Source organism: Petaurus breviceps, unplaced genomic scaffold, assembly GCF_028583685.1.
Source record: "Petaurus breviceps papuanus isolate PSGF00001 unplaced genomic scaffold, PetGlider_PUasm1.0 186, whole genome shotgun sequence".
NCBI classification, from domain to species: Eukaryota; Metazoa; Chordata; class Mammalia; order Diprotodontia; family Petauridae; genus Petaurus; species Petaurus breviceps.
The window spans coordinates 28,815,718-28,835,992 of NW_027185798.1; the positions used below are offsets into that span (position 1 = coordinate 28,815,718).

Here is a 20,275-nt window from a genome sequence, read left to right on the forward strand (position 1 = left end):
TGTGCTCTCCTGGGTTTTCCTTCTACATGTGTCTTCCTTTTTTTTCTTTTGTTGGTTCTTTATCCAGACTACTACCTGAATGTGGATGTTCCCCAAAACTCTGCCTTGGGCCCTCTTCCCCTATGTCTGCATTCTTTCTTTTGGTGATTTTATCAGCTCCCATCCCAGACTGATAGATCAGAGTCTAATCTCCCCATATCCTGGAGACATCTCAAACTCATTATATACAAAAGCAACTCATTATTTTTGCTTTACCCCTTCCTCTTTCAGTTGAAGGCACCATCATTCTTCCAGTCTCCCAGGTCCATAAATTAAACATTATTCTTTTCTTCTCACACACCCTCAGCTCACAGTCAGTTGCCAAATGATGTGGTTTATGTCTCTACAACATTTCTGTATCCAGCCCCTTCTCCCATTTACCAAAGCTACCACCTTAGTTCAGGCTCTCCTTGCCTCTTGTCTAGATTTTTGTAGTAGTACTCTCATTGACCTCTTGCCCCATTCCACTTCATCTTCCATAATGCTGCCAAAGTGACTTTCCCTAAGCACAGATCTGACCACATTTTTTTCTTACTCACTAGGGCCCTGAGGCACACTATTGCCTAGTAAACTGTCTCATCAAGAGGTAACTTCAAGTTTTGAAAGCATTTTTATCGTCTGCTGGATAAAGTATAAACTCCTCTGCTTAATTTTTAAAGACCTTTAACAGTATGACCCCAATCTCTTTCCTGTCCTCTTGTGTATGACTCCTTCGGTACTCTGCATTCTAGCCAAACTAGTTTCTTCTCTGCTTCTTAGACATAGCAACACCCACCTGTCCTCTCCATACCTTTGCACTAGTAGTGCCCTGTAACTGGAATGAGCTCCCTCCTCATCTCCATTTCATGGAAGCCCTCTTTCCCTTCAAGGCTTACCCCATGTACCACTTTCTCTGTGAATCATTTCCTGATCTGTAACTGCTTGTGTCTCCCTTCCCAAATAATTTATGTTTAACCACTTTGTATTCTCTTTGTTTTGCTTAAACTAACATGTTCTTTTTGCCTTCTCATTAGAGTGCAAGTCCCTTGCAAGTAGGAATTGGGTTTCTGCAGTCCCATTACCTAGCACATAGTAGTTGCTGGATGAATTTTGTTGATTGATCTAAAAGCATAGAGAGAAAACAGATTTTCCTAAAAACAAAAGAATAGGAAGAGGGAGTTTTTCCAAATAAATTTGCCATTTTTTTTCCAGAAAGGTCTAGCTTTAGCTTTTGAAGCATTCTTTGATGATATCACAGACTTAAGGCAGGCTCAGTAGCTTATCTTCAACTGTCTTTGGCTTTAGGACATCAGTGTTTTCTTTTTCTACTTGTAATTCTGGCAGGACAGCTTTATGTTGGTTAAAAGAATCTTCTCTCATTGCAGGTATACCTTAAGGAGCTGAAAAAATGACTGACTCCAAGTATTTCACGACCAATAAAAAAGGTAAGGCCAGGTAAATGTGTGAGATTCTCAAGGAAATAATGCATTGTCATCCCTCCAACCAAGGTCTTGGCTCAGCTAGACCCACCAGTGGATAAGGTGAAGTTTATTTTTCATATCTTTGACTACAGGACTGTTCTGGAGAACCCTTTTGGTGTTTGGATGCGACAGTAAGCCTGTGGAAGGCAATCCCAGCGTTTCAGGATGGTAAAAAGGGGAGAAGTCATGCACAAGCATCTTTGTCTCCTCTTGGTTTGGGAAGAAAAGGGGAAAATCTCCCATGCTTGTGGCTACAAAAGCTGAAGAAACGCTTAGATTGCATGTCAGAATGATGCTTACTCTGGAATAACAATAATAAGGAACAAAAAAGAGTGAGACTTCTGACAAATCATTTTAGGTTCAGGTTGGATGAGAGATGGCCTGTGTGGTCCCTTCCCATTCGGAGATTGTTTGTTCCCAAAGAACCTGGCAGAATAGACTCTAGTTCTCAGGGCTTACACTGAGGATTAAGTCAGGTGCCCCATTCTGGCCAGGTGATACCACCTTGAACTGTGATAACAGATTCTTCCCTGAATGTAGGACTAGGAGCATTGGCTGAGAGCCCTCCTTCACTCACTCTTCTAAAAATACGACTTTGAACCACCCACTTAGGGAGCTGTGGCTAGCCTCCCTTTTCTGAGCTCACTTGGGGTAGGCAGCTTATCCTTTTTGGTCACTGGTTTTACCATCTAAGATTAACTTCCAAGTTAGGAATCTTGGTGCAGTGGGGAAAAAGCACTGCATTTGGAGTCATAGGGCCTTGTTTGGAATCCTGGCTCTACCAGTTTCTCTGTGCCTTTGACCCAGTCATTTAACCTCCATTAGGTTCTTTACCCATAAAATAGAAGAGTTAGACCAGATGATCTCTCTGGTCCCTTCCAGCACTAAATCTATGGTCCTGTGGTATCAGTAGGGATATACAACATGAATAAAACTGGGTTGATCTGCCTCTTCAGTGCTATGTATGCAAACTTGCAGATTACAAAATAAATCTACAAAACCCAAAAGCATTTCTATATTATAATCCAAGAGAAATATTAGAAAGGGAAATTCCATTCAAAATAATGGTGAAATATTTGGGAGTTCATTTAAAAACCCATGAGAGCTATATAGATTAGATTTCAGAATATGCCTTAAAGAAATAAAGATCTTAAATAGCTAGAGTGTGGTTCAGAGTTCCTAGCTGGGCCATGCCAAGTATAATAAAAATAACAATACTACCAAAGTTAATTCATAGATTTGGTAATTGGCCATGCCAGTATAATAAAAATAATAATACTGCCAAAGTTAATTCATAGATCTGATCCTATTCAGACTGCCAAAGGCAGATACTTTATAGAGCTAGACAAAGATTAAGAATTATCTGAAGGAACAAAATAATAAAATATCAAGTTAAATAATGAAAAAAGTTAGGAGTGAATGCAAAATAGCATATCCAGGCCTTGAACTTTTTCAGCAATCATCAACACCATTTGATACTGGTTAAAAAATAGAAAATTAGACCAGTGGAACATATTAGATGAAGAACAATCAGAAACCATTGAATTCAGTAGACCAATGTTTGATAAACCTCAAAAAAAATGGAAAAAACTTATATGATGAGAATTGCTAGGAAAATTAGAAAACAGACTGGCAGAAATTGAGCTTACACAGAATTTTGCCCCGTATTCCACAATAGGTTCAAAATGGATACATGATTTCTTGCCTTCTCAATGAGTGGGGGAGGGAGAATTTGGAACTTAAAATTCCATTTTAAAAAATGGATGCATGAACTGAATATTAAATATCATACCATTAAAAATTAGAAGAAAAGTAGATCATGAACTTCACAACTGTGTACAAAGAGTTGATGTCTTAATGTAGTAAGGGATAGAGGCAATTGTAAAACATAAAATAGATAATTTTGATTAAATGAAAAACATTTACACAAACAAAATGCATTTAGGATAAGAGAAATGATTGATTGGAAAAATTTTTTCTACGATAAGAGATTTTTATCTAAGATACAGACTACTAAGAGAAATATTTAAAACCAATAGCCATTACCTAACAGATGAATGGTCAAAGGATGTAAATAAACAATTTTCAAAAGAAGAATTGCAAACAATTAACCATATGAAAGAATGCTCCAAATTGCTATTGATAACAAAAAATACACATCAAAACAAGCATGAGGTTTCATACTCAGTAATTTGGCAAAGAAGACAAAAAGTGGGAATTTTTAATCTTGTAGAGATTGTGAAAAGATAAGCACATAACGTATTGTTGATGGCGTTTGTGCCATGACAGTTTTGGAAAGCAGTTTGGATTTATGCAAACAAAATAACAAATATATGCATACCCCTGGGCTCCTAGAGTCCACTACTAAGCATTTACCCCAGAGAGTTTAACAAGATGGCTTCATAGACACTAAAATTTTTTAATAGCATTTTTTTTGTGGCAATGAAGAACTAAAAACAAGATAGATGCCCAGTGATTGCAAAGTCTAAACAAAATGTGATAGGTGCATGCAATGGATCATTGCTGTGTTGTAAGAAATGATGAGCACGTGGAAGGGCTTATGTGAACTGTTGTAAAGTGAAGTAAGCAGATGTAGGAAGACAGTATATACAATTATTGTTCTTGGAATGAATAACAGCAGAACAATCAAAACTTAGAGTTGCAAAATTTTGATGATCTAACTTGTTCCCAAGGAAGAGATAGGAGATGCTTTTGTTCATTCACTTCTTATGTTGATTGGTTTTGCTGAATTGTTTTTTACTTTTCTTTTTGAAACTTTTTTGGTTGTTGTTGTAAGGGACTTCTCTTGCAGGGTGAAGGAAAAGATAGAATGGAAATTGTTGGTGAGTCTGGCTTCCTGGAGACACACAGGAATTATGTGAATATAACTGTAAAACACTCTTTTCAAAAATAAAGCCAGACCTAAGTAATTGGAGAGATGTTAATTGCTCATGGTTGGGCTGAACTAATATGAAGATTATAGTTCTACCTAAATTAATTTGCTTATTCAATGCCACATCAATCAAACTACCAAAGAATTTCTTTTTAGAACTAGAAAAAAATGTGAAATTCATCTGGAAGAACAAAAGGTCAGTAGTCTCACAGGAAATAATTTTAAATAGCAAAAAGAAAGGTGGCCTTGAAGGACCAGATTTTACACTATACTACAAAGCAGCATTCACCAAAACTGGTTGACACTGGTTACTAGGAACAAGATATCCCGAGCTAATTGAACACAGTAGACTAGTTTTTCATAAATTCAGGACCCAAACTATTTGGATAAGTACTCGACATATGACAAAAACTCAGAAACCAAAAAACAAAACTGGGAAAACTGGAAAACCATTTGGAAGAAATTATATTGAGACTGACATCTCCTACCACATTCTACAGTCAGCTCCAAATGGAGAAAAGACCTGGATATAAAAGGTCACGAAAGCAAATGAGAGCAGCATGTACCTTCCAGAAAGATAGAGAAAAAGGATCTATGTGTACAAGAATATTTATAGCAGCACTTTTGTTGTATCAGCGAACCAGTTGGGGAACAAATAATGGTATGTAAATGGTATTATAACCTAAGAAATGATGAAAAGGTTGAAAGAACTTGGGCAAGATTTGTAGGAACCAATATAGAATGAAGTAAGCAGAATAATATGAGTAATTCATACGACGATTACAGCATTGTAAAGGAAAATAACTTTGGACTGCAGTGATCAGCCATGATTTTCAGAGGATGTCCAGATATAGCCTGGTACCCAAGTCCTGACAGAGATATAGATGATGAACTCAAGGTGCAGAATGGGCGTTATTACACATGGCCAACGTATGATCTTTTTTTATCTTGGAGGAGTGAATTTGAGGGGCTGATGGGGACGAGAGCTGGTGATGCCCCAGGAAAAGAAAAGAAAGAAGAGGGTCATCGTTAGAATGTCCAGAAGAAAACAGAAGAAAGTTTAGAGGAAAACTCAGAGAAGCAGGATGGCTCTGAAACGAACATGCTGAATTTAGAGTTAGCTTTGAAAGTAATGTGTTGAGTTTATTATGTGTTTGAAAAACTGTACCTAACAGAGAGTGGCAGTTGCGATTTTTGCCTCTTTTTCTTTGCTTTACATAGGAAATATTCATGTTTATCAAGTTCTGAATGATAAAAATAAAACTTTTTACTTTTGAAAAAGAAATTCAGAGTAACTTGTGTGCCTGTGTTCAGTTAATTCCAGATCTTTCTAAGCTGCTTCCTAGGAGGTTTTGCTATTTTATCTTTAAAAATTTTTAAACACATTTAAACCAAATAATTTTAAGTATGTGTAGTCATCTGTTTGATATGTAAAATGTATGATTTCCTTGTTCTATTGTTAGAAACGCTGTAGTCTGTAACATGTTAATACTAAGATTATCATGAAGCTTCTGGTACTTCCATGTCAGTTAAATGAGTACTGAGGTTCTGCAAGTCAAGTTCATCCCATACACTAAGATGATACTTGTTAGTCCTGGTTTGATCTTTATGCTTGGCTCAGCAGAGTTTCTGGGACTTGGGATCTGTCACCCCCCTCCCCCCCTCCATATGCTGAGTCTCTTATCCTGTATATCATGGTTCCACTGGATACCTCCCCTGGTTTTGTTTATTTGTGAAGTGCAGCATAGGTCTTAGTTACTTGGCTCTGGGACTCTGTCCTGACAAATTCATTCTCTCTCTCTCTCTCTGTAGGAGAGATCTTTGAACTGAAGGCAGAGCTCAACAATGAAAAGAAGGAAAAAAGGAAAGAAGCTGTCAAGAAAGTGATTGCAGCCATGACAGTGGGGAAGGATGTCAGGTAAGGGATCATGTGTGTGGACCCCTCCCCCCCAATTCTTCCTTTTCTCCTATTTGCTTTTCCTGTCACCTCTTTAATTTCACCTCTTTTGGTGAGGGAGGAAGGAGTCCTCCCTAAACTCCATCAGGACTGACTCCTTTGTTATTTCTACCCTGGGCTTCAGATAATGTCCTAGGAGAAGTTGGTGAGTTTGATCTTGTCATACACAGGTCTAGCTATTACCACACTGCCAGGGAGCCAGCATCCTTGTAAGTCTGGGAGCAGGATGTGTTCATGAAATGTTAAACCTGCCTTGGGAGGCAGAAGCTCCTGTGATTCCTACTGAGTTCAAGTCAGTATTGTTGGTTCTTTAAGAGCCCAGAATTCGTATGCTGAGTTAAAGAACCAGACTATTTTAAGAAATCTATCTGGTTTGAACAGATTACAATGTTTCTGTGATTTAGCATCATTATTGTGGACTTTTAAATTCCTTGACCAGATGTGTGAAACCATAACATGTAAGGCAGGTCTTCATGAAGAATATTCCACAGCAATTACTGTCTTTTTGTTCACACATTTGACTGAAAGATGTAGAGAATACAAGAGTGACTGGGCTTATTTTTGGTTCACCATAAAAAAGTTTTATTTTGTAGACCAAAATGCAACCTTCAGAGGCTTTCCTCCAACAAGATTATGTACTAGAATCATACAAGATTCCTCACAACATGTAATGACAGAGGGGCAGCTAGGTGATACAGTGGATAGAGTACCAAGTCTTGGAGTCAGGAGGACCCAAGTTCAAATTCTGTCTCAGACAGTTGACATTTACTAGCTGCGTGACCCTACTCAAATCACTTTGCCCCAACTGCCTCTCAAAACAAAACAACAAAAAAAAACATGTAATGATAGAGATAACATTCAACCCCCTGATAAGTAATTTTTTTAAGGGTCTAAAATAGGGAAAGTTATGCTTACTGGAAGTGTTTGTCACTGTCATGGAGGAGGACCGTAACAGTGTCGTGAGATAATAGAGATATTCCTGCTTGTGAAAGACATTGCACTGTTGGTGTCAGACCCTGGAACATTGTAGAACCCCCTGAATGAGATCTGTCATCACTCGGGATGATTTGTTCTAACTTCCCACAGGAAGAGTCAAATAGAAGAGTGTCTGTTGTCTAGACTGATAAACGTTTGAATGCATAGTGTATAAAGTTGTTCCTTGGATGCTTAGGCCTTTTACAGACATTGTAAATGGACAGTGAACTAGGCTCCAAATTGAGTATGAGGAAGACAGTGAGCTAGACTGCTTTCAGGAAATTGCCACTGCTGATAATGGCCCCAGCCTTCCATGAGACAAAATTTTAAAACAAATTTTTAAATACCAGTATTCTTTGGAATGCCACAGCTTCCAAAGGATTGAAATTCTTGGTCTTTAGCAGGGCAACAGAGTTTTGTGGTGAATGTTTGTAGATGGAAGACATTATTGAAATTTCATGAGTGTACAAAAAGATGAGCTGGTTCTGGAGATGGCAGGATAACTGATAGCCCCTGGTGCTCCTTTGGCATCTATGTGATGTCAGGAGATTTAGAGAAAGAACCCTAGCCCCTTGTGGGGGACGCTCTTTGGTAAACTTGTGGGGGAATGTAGGCATCACTTAGGAAGGGCAGGCATGGATCCACTGTGACCTGCAGTATCTGGGAGTGAACATGTGAATGGGACCAACGTACTGGAATGACCATAATGGGAGCCTGGGGCAGGGTGTGAAGAAACAGTGCTGAAAACTCTGATGTCACTGGCGTTTTATGCTGAAAATTTTTAGTATACTAGGACTTTCAGATTTTAAGCTGCTTAACTGGTGATCATCTGTTTCAGTGGTGGGGAACTGTGGCCTTGAGGCCCTTTTATTAAGGAGATTTGTTCTTGAAGTTTGGAGTCAGTCAAAGAGCTGCACATGTGGTCTTGAACCTGCAGGTTTCCTACCCCTGATTGTTATTGAGTTGTTTATGCCAAGGAGAAAATCTCTTACCTTTTCAATTCAAACTCAGCTTCTACTTAAGGACAGTTTACTTTTTTTCTGTAGTGTTTTTTTTTTTAATTTTTAATTTTTGTCAAGTCATAAGCCATTTAAAAATTAATCTGTTCTTGTTCTCCCCTTTCCCCCTCCCCCCCATTAAGCAAATTAAAAACAAAACAAAACCCTTATGACATCTTGCTCCCATAGTCCTCCATAGAGGAACATGTTCCCACATTAGCCATGATCAGACACTTCCTTTTCCCCCCATGGGTGACTCTGATAGTCTTTTTTTTTTTTTTGCTTTTTGGAGGGCAGTTGGGGTTAAGTGACTTGCCCAAGGTCACATGGCTATTTTTTGTGTTAAGTGTCTGAGGCCGGATTTGAACTCAGGTACTCCTGACTTCAGGACTGATACTCTATTCACTGCACCACCTAGCTGCCCCCTCTGATAGTCTTTTCTGCTTTTTTGGATCACCCTGGTGTCTGTTGGTTAACCTTTGTGCAGCCCTGACAAGTTGGCCTGCACATAGCACTGGATTTTCACAAATCAGTAGGATTTGGATGATAGCTTGAGATGGGAGACTTGCATATTTGTCAGATGCCTTGGAGTTCCTGATAGTGGGAGTCAGTGTCTAGAGTTTTTTCACAGGCATTTCAGTACAAGATTTTAAACACATTCTATAGTCTTTAGATTGATTTGATACTGCTAAAATCTTGATTTTGTAAATAGACGAGCTGATTTCAGATTTTCTCTGTATTGACTAGCCTCCTGACAGATGATAGGAAGTTGTTTTTACAGGATGGTAGTAGACTTTATCACTGTCAGAAACTTTTCATTTCCCCTCAGTTTGTGCATGAAACTCGTCCTGGGCCCTTTAGAGAACAAGTTAAGGAGACGTAGGCCTTGCTGTCTAGGAGCTTATGATAAAGTAATACATTACTCATATTTTATAAATGAGAATATATATTATTTTAAAAGCCCTCTTTAAAAATAGGCTCAATAAGTTAATGTTAATACCTGGCTACAATCTTAGGCTTCAGCCTTCAATAATCTGTGATTTTGTGGATGTGTATATGCCTTTGCACAAATGAAGATTTCAATCCCTCTTTGATTTTGTAGATTGGTCTTTGAGAATTGCCATAACTGAAAAATTAATCATTTTGTGTTGCAAAGGTGGTTCTAGGATAACTGTGTACAACTTAGTTTGCTATGAGATCCAAACTTATGATCTTTATAATTGGACTTGGACTTGCTCCACTGACCTAGCTAGAGGGGACCCCCAGTCATCTCCACACAGTGACAAAAGTTGCAGTGAGAGATTATTGGCAGTTAACTTCTGTAACTTAGCACAGAAGTCTTCCCTAGGTTGCATAGCGTATGTGATTTCAAGATTTATTGAACAGGTATAGATGTTGGTATCTCTCATATAACCTCTGTCCCACTTCTTTTTCCCTCTTCTTTCCCTGTCCCTACCCCCAGCTCTCTCTTTCCAGATGTGGTGAATTGTATGCAGACGGATAACCTGGAGCTAAAGAAGCTTGTCTATCTGTATCTGATGAACTACGCCAAGAGCCAGCCAGATATGGCCATCATGGCTGTCAACAGCTTTGTGAAGGTAGCTTTCCTAGCAGTCTGCTTGCCACGTGTCTTCTGGTTTGGTCGGTGTCTGTACTGAGGACACGTAAGTGCTCTGTGTTCTGAAGGATTATATAAATCTCAAAACCTCACAGAGTAGTCCCAGGCATAGCTAGGAGAATGGCTTAGTCATTGCTTAGAAGCCCCAGTTTCAGGGGACCGTAGGCCACAGCCTGCCTCCTGCCAGGTGAGTCTGTTAGATTCTCCTCTGGCCAGGTGAAAAGAAGCATGTCAGCGGAGTCATGTCATCATACTTGGCTGCTGAACAGTCAGTGTGGCTCTTCTGTCTTAGTGCCAGAGAACTGGTGATTCAGTGAGATGCATAGAATCTGCATTTTGGAAAAGGAGGTAACATTCCCCATGAAGGAACTGATACAGTTTTACAGGCCTTCTGTTAGGTTTTGTCTGGAAGGTGAAAATCAGGATGCAGAATTTCTTCTGCCCCTCTTTTCACCTGCTTTCCCATGTGCCTGTACATGTGGAAGCAATAAGTGTTAGGTGTACAGACTAGTAATAAATAATGAAGCTTCTCCTGGTAGTGGAGAGAGAAGAGGAAGATAGTGTTTCTAAGTCATTGTTACTGCCACATTGGTAACTTGAGTAACAATGGACCAGGTCCTAAGCAATTAAATGGGCAGTGAGGACCTACTCTCTACGGAAGTGAAGGGGAGGCTGGGATTCTAACTTTGAGCATGCTCTTCAGGGGAGCTGCCACTGGGGACTTCTCAACCAGGGAGACTGGTCTTGTGTGGCCTATGGAAGCCATCCTTATTCCGTGATGGTCACAGAATGTACACTTACGCTTTTTCTTGTAGGACTGTGAAGACCCTAACCCCTTAATCCGGGCCCTGGCAGTCAGGACTATGGGATGTATTCGGGTAGACAAGATCACGGAGTATCTGTGTGAGCCACTTCGCAAGTGTCTGAAGGATGAAGATCCTTATGTCCGCAAGACTGCCGCAGTGTGTGTGGCCAAGCTGCATGACATCAACGCCCAGATGGTGGAGGATCAGGGCTTCTTGGATTCTCTTCGGGATCTCATTGCAGACTCAAATCCCATGGTAATATGCTCTTGCTCTTATAGAGGGTACATTATTGAAGATAGGCTTCTTGTCAAGCTGCATTGTATTCAATTGGCCCTAAGTGAAATCAGCTCTCTTGTCTTTAGAGGATTATATAAGACCTAATTTTGAAATATTATCTCGGAATACTTGGATTAGTGTTGAGAGGTGGGGGTTGAATTCATCCCTGCTGACAAATAAAACTTATGGCAAATAGGCTTAGGATGGACCTTTGTTTCTGCCCCCTTCCTCTGTATTTGCTCAGAAGGAAGGTGAAAATTTTCATAATTCTCTTCAACCGATTGTACCTTAGCCATTTGTCAAATGGACTTTCAAAAATTACCTAAGTAAATGATGCTAATAAGGTTTTAGCTGATGGAGATAATTGGATCAGAGCAATCCTTATTTTCTAATTATTTCCTTGGATTTGTCCAGGGCCCTCTGGGGCCTACTTTGTTTTAGTTGCTGAGGTTAAGATTAAGAGGTGTTTAGCAGTCAGATTATATGAGCTCCTGAGGTATTTTACTTAACCCTTTGGGTTTTTATTTCTATTGCTATGACTAATCCCTTCCACATTTGCCTGTGTAAAGAAAAGGGAAAAAATCCCAAGGGATACACCTTGACTATCCCTTTTAACTGTGAAGATCATTTCTTTTTTTTTTTTTCATTTTTATACATTTATTTATTTACTTTCAGTTTACAACATTCAGTTCCACAATCCCTTGGGTTTCAAATTTTCTCCCCCTCCCTCTCTAACCCCCTCCCCCAAAAGGCAACATGTAATCAAATATAGGTTCTGCAGATATGAAGGTCATTTTTGTCAGGTGATTTGAATGGGAAGTACATGGCTGCTTTCTTTGGATAAGGCTTTTGATGAATTCTTACCTTGCAACTTAGGATAAATGACATTTAAGGGTTAACCTTTCTCAGTATTTGTGTGTTGAATTTTTCAACAGCAGTTTTAGATTTGAATTGTGTGAATGATGTGGTGAACTCCCTACTCTTTTTTTCTAAGAACTCTGGAATCCATGGCACTCCTGCAGAATGACTGTCAGGGGAAGGGGCTCTCTAGGCAATTTGACCTGAACTAGGTACTATCTGCTTGATTCTCATTAAATGAAATATCTGACTTTAGGTTTCACACTTCGTTCCTATAGTTCTCAGGTTGTCTAGGCTATGATGAGCTGTTAGATTTTGAGTTTTAAGATTAGAGCATAGAGCACTTTAAATTCTTCTTCATTGATTTCTAGTTCCCCAAGGCATAGGGAACAGTCTTTTATGTAAAGTCCAACTGATTTTTAACAGGTTATTGGGTTATGACATAGCATTAAACTTTTCACTTTAACTTTTTTTTTCTCCTGGGCATGTGGAACTTAAGTGCAGTTTTAATTGTGATGTTAAAAATTTCATTCTATAATGAAGGTTAGGCAGCATAGTTTATTGTAGAGGGCACTGAGATGGGACCAAATTCCATTTCTGGGTCTGTCACTGGTTTCCTGTGTGACTATGGGCAGATTTGTTTACCAAGGTCTAGCCATCTTTTGATGGCTAGTAATATGGAGGATAATTCTCTGTCTCTCTCAGAGTATTTTCTTTTTCTTTTCTTTATTTTTAACATTAGTTTAAGAAAAATTTTTGAGTTCCATATTCTCTTCCTTTCTTCTTATACCCATTAACAAGGCAAATAACATGATATCAGTTATACATGTGAGGTCATACAAAATATGTTTCCATATTAGCTATGTTGTCCCTAAAAAGCAAAAAACAAAGTGAAAAAAGTCTGCTTCAGTCTACACTCAGTTCATCAGATCTCTCTGGAGGTGGATAGCATTTTTTCATCATGGGTCTTTTGGAATTGTCTTCAATCACTGTATTGATCAGAGTAGCTAATTTTTTAACTTGGGATATTTACAAAGAAAAAATTGAGACCACTTGCTGCATCCTCTTGTCTTCTCACCCCCAGCAGCACTCCTTATTCTCTATTCCTTCACACCTGTTCCTGAAGAAATGTACCCTTGACCACATCCCCTTCTTTCTTTCTTCTCCATTGTATTATCCCCACCATCTTTCCCATTCTCTCTTCTATCTTCAGTTTCCCCAACCACTGGTTTCTTTGCTACTGCCTACAAACCTCATCCTTCCTCTGAAACTGATACCTCCAGAGTTACCAGTGATCCCTTGCTTTATAAATCTAATAGCTTTTTCTTAGATCTATGATCCTACTTTATTTTAGACTGATATTTTTCCCTTAATTTTTGTCAATGTCAGGGGCGGCCAGGTGACTCAGTAAGTAAGAGCACCAGCCCCAGAGTTGGGATGACCTGGGATTGAATGCGGGCTCAGACACTTAGCACCACACCCAGAAATAACTGGCTGTGTAACCTTGAGCAAGTTACTTAACCCCAATTGCTTTAAAATAAAAGAAAAAAAACTTTTGTCCATTTCTAAGAAAAGGGTAAAGTTGGAGAGTTATGTTCTTGGAATGTGCTGTAATGCAACAGGGATAGAAAGCCAAATTTAATTTCCCTAGAGAAACTAAGATCTGTGATTGTGAATTTTTTTTAGCAGAACTGATGACAGACAGATTTAATCAACTCTAACCAATATGTCTTTATGATGTAAAACTTTTCAAAGTTTACTCAGATCTTTGTTCCCATTGGTGTGGATACGGAACACCATCCATCTCTTCCCATCATTTGCTGCTCTAGTCTGTGTCCTTCTGTAATTTGCCACAGGTGAGGGCATCCATATAGGCTGAACTCCTGCAACCTGCAGATGCCAGAGGTTCACTCAGACAGTCCACCTGTTATCTCTCACCCTTGCCATGTGACCAGCCCATTTTCTCTATTACATTTCCCCTAGAGACATTGTACTGCTGTTCTTTGAAGTTCTTTTTTGATTAAATGTTTTAGCTTAATCATTTCCTCCATGTACCTCTCTATTGTCCCCTATGTGAAATTCATTTACATTCTTTGGAGGTGATTATATCTCCTTTCTCAGAGCCATAAAATAAAACCATGGAAGACTAATATCAAGAAGATGAGCTTTTGTTTCCAGGAGAAACTTGGCATCTTTAGAGGAGCTTTGCAATTTTCTTAATACAGTCTGGTCCACTTTTCTCCTCTTCCTTAGCTCTGGACCCAATTTCTTGTTCACTTGTACTCTTGGTCCCAGATGTCCATATTGATGGACCAGTTCTATAGGTTATCCATCTAGCAGCATATGTTATGATCTGGGCAATGAACATTCTTCATCTCTTTGGTCTCTTCCATGTGGAAGGTCAGGCACTTGATTGGTTACAGATTTCTTTCAGGAGGGTTTAATCTTTCAGGGCATGATGCACCCAGAGCAGTGTTTGCAAACCAGAGCATGTGGAGGACTTTCCCATTCATGTCGTAAAGGGGATTCCTCTACAACTTGGATGCTGAGCTGGATTTCCTCTATCCGAATGGTGAACAGCATTGGCAAGCATAATGTATCCTGGCTTTATGCTTCATGTGATGATTATAATCAGAGGGTCATTGAGTAGGGGTTTTTCCCCTGTGGCTGTATCTTTCAAGGAATCTTTAATGATTTTGATATTTGGATAGGAGATCCTTAAAGGAAAGTTTCTACCAAATCAAGTGCCTTTTCATAATCAACAAACAGTTAACATGATGGTATATTATATACTTTACATCTTTAGTCATTCGTTAGAGGGTAAGGGGTAGAGTCTCATAAAATATCACTTGCAAAGCCTGCATATTCCCAACTGATAATCTCATTATGTACGCCCTCCATTCATGTGTTGTTGTTGAGTCTTTTTTTTTACTTGTGTCCAATTCTTTGTGACCCCATTTGGGGTTTTCTTGGCAAAGATACTGGAATGGGTTTGATGTTTCCCTTCTCCAGCTTATTTTACAGATGAGGACCTGAGGTACACAGGATTAAATGACTTGCCTCTAGTAAGAGCCTTAGGCTGGTGTTTGAACTCACCAAGAGGAGTCTTCCTGACTCCCAGGCCCAGTGCTTTATCTGCTGGGCCACCTAGCTGCCCCCTGTGTGGGGATGAGTCTCTTAAAGATTTTGAGCAGGTAGGAAGAGTATATTAATGAGGTGCATGACTTCTTTCCACATCTTTAATGTCTTTCCCTCTTTTGGATACCTTATAAAGCAATCCCTTAATGTGCTCATAGTTGTTTTGCCTCCAGTATGACTTTCTTATAGACAGACAGACAGACAGACAGACAGACACACACACACACACACACACACACACGCACACCAATCCAGCTGCTTTTCCTGGTTTTGCTTCCTTTAGTCCCATTTTGCTTCCTACATAAACACATCATGAACTGCGATAGTGGAGTCCATGTGTGATGGTCCTTATTCTCCACATGAGTCCTTCCTTAACCTCTTATCCTCCATAAGTCTTTCCCATTAAACAAATTCACCATTAACTCTTAATCCTCCATCATCCTCCAACAATAATTTGTTTAAAAGGCTTTGTAGATTTTTTCATTTCTTTTTGTTGTCTTCCTTCTATTTTTAGCCCTCAAATGTGCTTGGATGCTTGCTTAATTATATCTCTTGGCAGATTTTCTCTAAGCTGGTTTTATTTTCCACTGCTTTTTTCCTTTATGAGGCAATATTGATCATAATCATCCCTCGTCCTTTTTAGTATTTTACAAATTGCCTTTGGCCACCAGCTCTTTCCATTTGGCAGTTGGAAAAAAGTATTTGTTATCTAAAGGGCTTTTAGGCATTTTTCATCTCCTTGTTAATGATATTTGATTTACAGTGACTAAATTATTGTAATTGTGTATTGTCATTTCTTCTGTTTATTGCCTACTCTTAGTACTCACCTATTGAAACAAGATAACTTATCTGTAGTTGGATTGGACATCAGAGATAATTTAGGTCAACCCCTTCATTGCATAGTTGAAAAATTTAGGCTTAGGGATATTGTGACTTCACAGAGGGGTTCGATATTGAGTTATTTGAACTGTATGCCATATATTTTCTCATTATTTTACCATTCTTTTATCTTCTTACTAATTCTTATCTTTGCTCTGACAAATTGATGATCGGAATTTACACAGATAATAGATTCAGAGATGCCTTCTACATCTGTTTGTCAAAGTAAAATAAACTTTTAAAAGTGGTATTTGGTTCTCTCCATGTCTAACACCTATCCGTTCTTTTCTTTAAGAAGGAGTTTATGATTTAAAGACATGAAGCTTCTGAGTATATGGCTTTGACCTCTCTTATTCCTTTTTCCTAATCCATGCTTTCTGATGCATTTTTTTTTTACCTTCTTCCTGCCTAATCCATTTTTGCATTGAAGTCATTGGGTTTTCTACTTTAGCTTAACGCTGACTTTAATTTAGAGGACTTTATTGAGTTCTTACTAAATCCTCTGTCTCTTCATTTGCAACAAAAGATTTTGATATATAAGCAGGAATTATCTCCATGGTGGTCATTTTGCAACTATTAGTGTATTCTATAGTATATAACATTTCATGTTCATATATTGTTCTAAATTGTAGATGTCACAAAAATTATATTTCAAATTATATAAGATCAGTTTAATGTACAAAATTCTCTGGTCTATTTACCATGCCTACTCTTCATTATTTTATTATTTAAACAATTTTTTTTTTTACAATGAACTTCATCACTAGACACAAACATCACTAGACACAAACATACGTTGGACAAAAAAAGAGAATTGTATGTGAAACTGTGACTTTATACTGTATAATTTTTTTAAGTGTGTATTAACATATATCAACAAAATTGCCTCATGTCTCCTTCTAACTTTTTTTTATATTTCACTTTTTTGTTGATTTAAAAAAAATTTTTTTTGATCACTGCTTACTGACTCATCCTCTCTTTTAGCTACCTGTCTTCTCAAGTTAGAAGTCTTCACTTGTAACAAGTATAGTTGAGTAAAGGAAATACATTAATCATGTCTGAGAATGTATGTTATGCACAGGGGTGTGGTGCAGTTGCTGCTGCTGGTTCATGAGAGCTTATTGTTAAATTTTTAGTGTGAGCATTTATATCTCAGAAATCGACAAACACTAGAAATCAGGGCTTGATTTATTATTTTGCTGATTGTCTAGAGTAGACTGAAGAAAGTGATGGGGTGAATGTTAATAATGTAGATTAAACTTAAAAAAGATGTTGTGTTTCTGGAGAGCCAGTTGTTAAACACTTAGTAGCATACTCCTGATCATGCCCCTTCTAGTTCATCACCTCTTTGTTGAGGGTCAGGAGGCGTGCTTCATCAGTCTTTCATAGTTGTTTTCCTACATTATTATCAGTATGTAAATTGTTTTACTGGTTCTTTTGTTTCACCCTGTTTCAAGTTCATAGACATTTTACAAAGTTTCTCTGAATCACTAATATAACAGGGGTGTGTGGCATCCCCTCCAATTCTTTTCTTTTCTGTGGATTGCCTTGTATGCTCCACCCTGCACTTGCATTTGAGGAGATTGGGGGACTGCCAGAGGAGGTGGCCATGACTATAACTTTTTTTTTAGTGTTGTAGGGGTCACCATGTTAGGAAGAATACACTCTACCCACTCACTGCTCTAGTTCTGAGCCCCCACTGGTGTCTTTCCCATTTAACAAATTCAACATTAATCTTAAGTAGAAGGGGAAACTAGTTTGGCACAGTGGATAAAGCATCAGGTCTGGAGTCAGGAAGACCTGAATTCAAATTCAGAATCAGATATTTACTAACTGTGTGACCCTGGGCAAGTCACTTAACTTTGTGTGTTCCAGGTTGTTCATCTGTCAAATGATCTGGAGAAAGATGGCAAACCGCTCCAGTATCTTTGCCACGAAAACCCCAAAAGGGGTCATGAAGGTCATATACGACTAAAAATTCTCAGCAACCACACATGAATGGAGGGCATGCATAATGAGATCGGACAAGACTGACAGTGACTGCACAACAACAAACTTAATCAGAAAGTACAGCAAAAACATTGGAAACACCACATTCCAAACACAGGACCCTGGCCCAGGGCAGTAAGAGGGATTCAGGGCTGAGCTTTAGAAAGGCATGTACCAGGCTAGAGCAAGGGGACCACAGGGTCTGAGCAGGAATAAGAGTGTAGACTTGGACTGGTTCCTGAAAGAACTCTGCCATACACAGGATAGGGCCAGCTTCCTAGAGGCCCCAGTGGGGAAGTCACTCCTGAGAACCCTGAGGGGACCAAGGTCAGGGAACAGCGCTGAGCTTAGTCCTTCTCTCTCCTTGAAGGCTGGTCTTTGGGGCTGCCATGTAGATGAGCAGATGCCTCTTAGGAATAGTCACAGTGATTCAGGGTTTAGAGCAGTGGTCTTAGAGTCAGGAAGATCTGAATTAAAATCCTTCCTGGAACACTTTATACCTTGATTGGCTCCAGCCTGTCCCTCTCAGTGAATGAGAAGGGAGTTTGTATCAACTGGAACCTCAGCTTCTCAGGGAACCTACCTCCTCCTTTTAGCTGTCCCTGAGCATGTTTGCCTTCTGTGTTTTCTTTTTATTATACTCTATATAGAAAAAGTTACTTTTGACTTCAAACACTGAACTAGCTAAATCTTAGTGTGCTGTCCAACTGTGATCCTGGCCCTGACCCCCCCAGAGTTGCCCATTGCCACCATATTGGGGTTTCCTGTCCCCCCCTTCCTTGCTTCTTCTTGGGGGTGAGAGCACTGAGTAGTGAGGCAGTGGCAACAAGGTGACACTATAGATGGTCACCGGCTTTCAGGCATAGTTGTCCTTAGTCCCTGACAGGAGGAAAAAGAGGCCTTCAGTTCAGGTGCTGTGGAGAAGCTGAACCTTGCGCTTGGTGAATGCAGTAGTTGGTGGGGAAGGTGGGAGACCTTTAGAGTCTCATCTCTTTCAGATCAACATGTGGATTGGGGCCTAGAGCCCATGTGTCCAAAGCTAGAGCAGCACAGATGGCTCTTGGCACACTTGCAGAACTGGGACAGCATTCAGCACACTACTCCCTCACACAACAGGGAAGCCCATGTATCAGGTGAGCAGTGGAACTGGTGATGTGCAATTTTATAGGATGTGGGGGCGGAGTCAGACTTGAGCATGTCTGATTGGTTTTTATTGTTGATATCAGTCAGGGATTTGCCAGGGATCTGGGGTGAGGATTGGGTCAGGACACAGTTGACTTCAGATTGGTACCAGCATAGAAGTTTTCAGCAATGGAAGATTCTGGAAAAGGTCTGAATTGGGGCAACCAGACAGGAAAGAAACTACCATATGGGTTCTATGGGTGGGGGGAAGGAGGGGAGGGGCACAACTTGTAGTCCTCTAGGTCCTCAGGTATGACCCTTTGAATCCAAACTTCACAGAACAAATTCCCTTAATAAAAGCATTTGTTCTGTAAAACTTGGATTTGGTCTGAAGGCTGCACCCAAGGACCTAGAAGGCCTCATGTGCTCTTGAGGCCGAAGGTTCACCACCCCTGTATCTAGGCACTGACTTCAGTGCTTTACAAACATTTGTCTTATCTGAGCCTCACAACTGTACTAGGTAGGTGCTGTTATCCCCAGTTAAAGAAACTCAAATAGACCAAGGTTCAGTGACTTGTCCAGGATCACTGACTGTAGGCCTAGCACTCTATCCAGTGGGCCACTGAGCTGTTTGCACCTAGATGCTACTACCTGTCTAGAGTAGGGCAGCCTACTGAATAGGAGCCTTAGGCATCTCAGACCTAAAAGGCCAGAGATTTTTTTAACAACTTTTTATCCCCAACAACATAGGCTTTTACTAGGGCATTTATTTCCATTGTGCCATAAGAAATGATGAGCCGGCAGACTTCAGAAAAACCTTGAAAGACTTACATGAACTGATGCTGAGTGAAATGAGCAGAACCAGGAGAACATTGTACACAGTAACAGCCACATTATGTGATGACTAACTTTGATAGATTTAGCTTTTTTTTTTTCTTTTTTTTTAAGCAATCGGGGTTAAGTAACTTGCTCAAGATTACACGGCCAGTTATTTCTGGGTGTGGTGCTGAATGTCTGAGCCCGGGATTCGATCTCCAGGTCGTTCCAACACTGGAGCCGGTGCTCTTACTGGCTGAGCCACCTGGCCGCCCCTAAGCAATTGGGGTTAAGTAACTTGCTCAAGGTTACACGGCCAGGTGTTTCTGGGTGGGTGCTAAGTGTCTGAGCCCGGGATTCGATCTCCAGGTCTTCTCAACACTGGAGCCGGTGCTCTTACTCGCTGTGCTACCTGGCCGCCCCTAGATTTAGCTTTTCTAAGAAATCTAAG

At 39.7% G+C, this 20,275-nt stretch overlaps 1 protein-coding gene across 11 annotated transcripts in view; it reads left to right on the forward strand.

Moving 5' to 3' along the window:
* AP2B1 (adaptor related protein complex 2 subunit beta 1) overlaps window positions 1–20,275 on the forward strand; it is a 151,261-nt gene that overhangs the window by 30,725 nt on the left and 100,261 nt on the right. For 10 of the 11 annotated variants that reach the window (XM_069089950.1, XM_069089951.1, XM_069089952.1 and 7 more), the window contains 4 exons: window positions 1,404–1,463; window positions 6,205–6,310; window positions 9,785–9,920; window positions 10,756–11,001. In XM_069089950.1, coding sequence (XP_068946051.1) covers window positions 1,427–1,463; window positions 6,205–6,310; window positions 9,785–9,920; window positions 10,756–11,001 — 525 coding nt within the window. In that variant the 5' untranslated portion in view covers window positions 1,404–1,426. Of the gene's footprint in view, window positions 1–578; window positions 626–1,403; window positions 1,464–6,204; window positions 6,311–9,784; window positions 9,921–10,755; window positions 11,002–20,275 lie in introns of those variants that run through there. The other variant, XM_069089957.1, reaches the window with a different exon arrangement.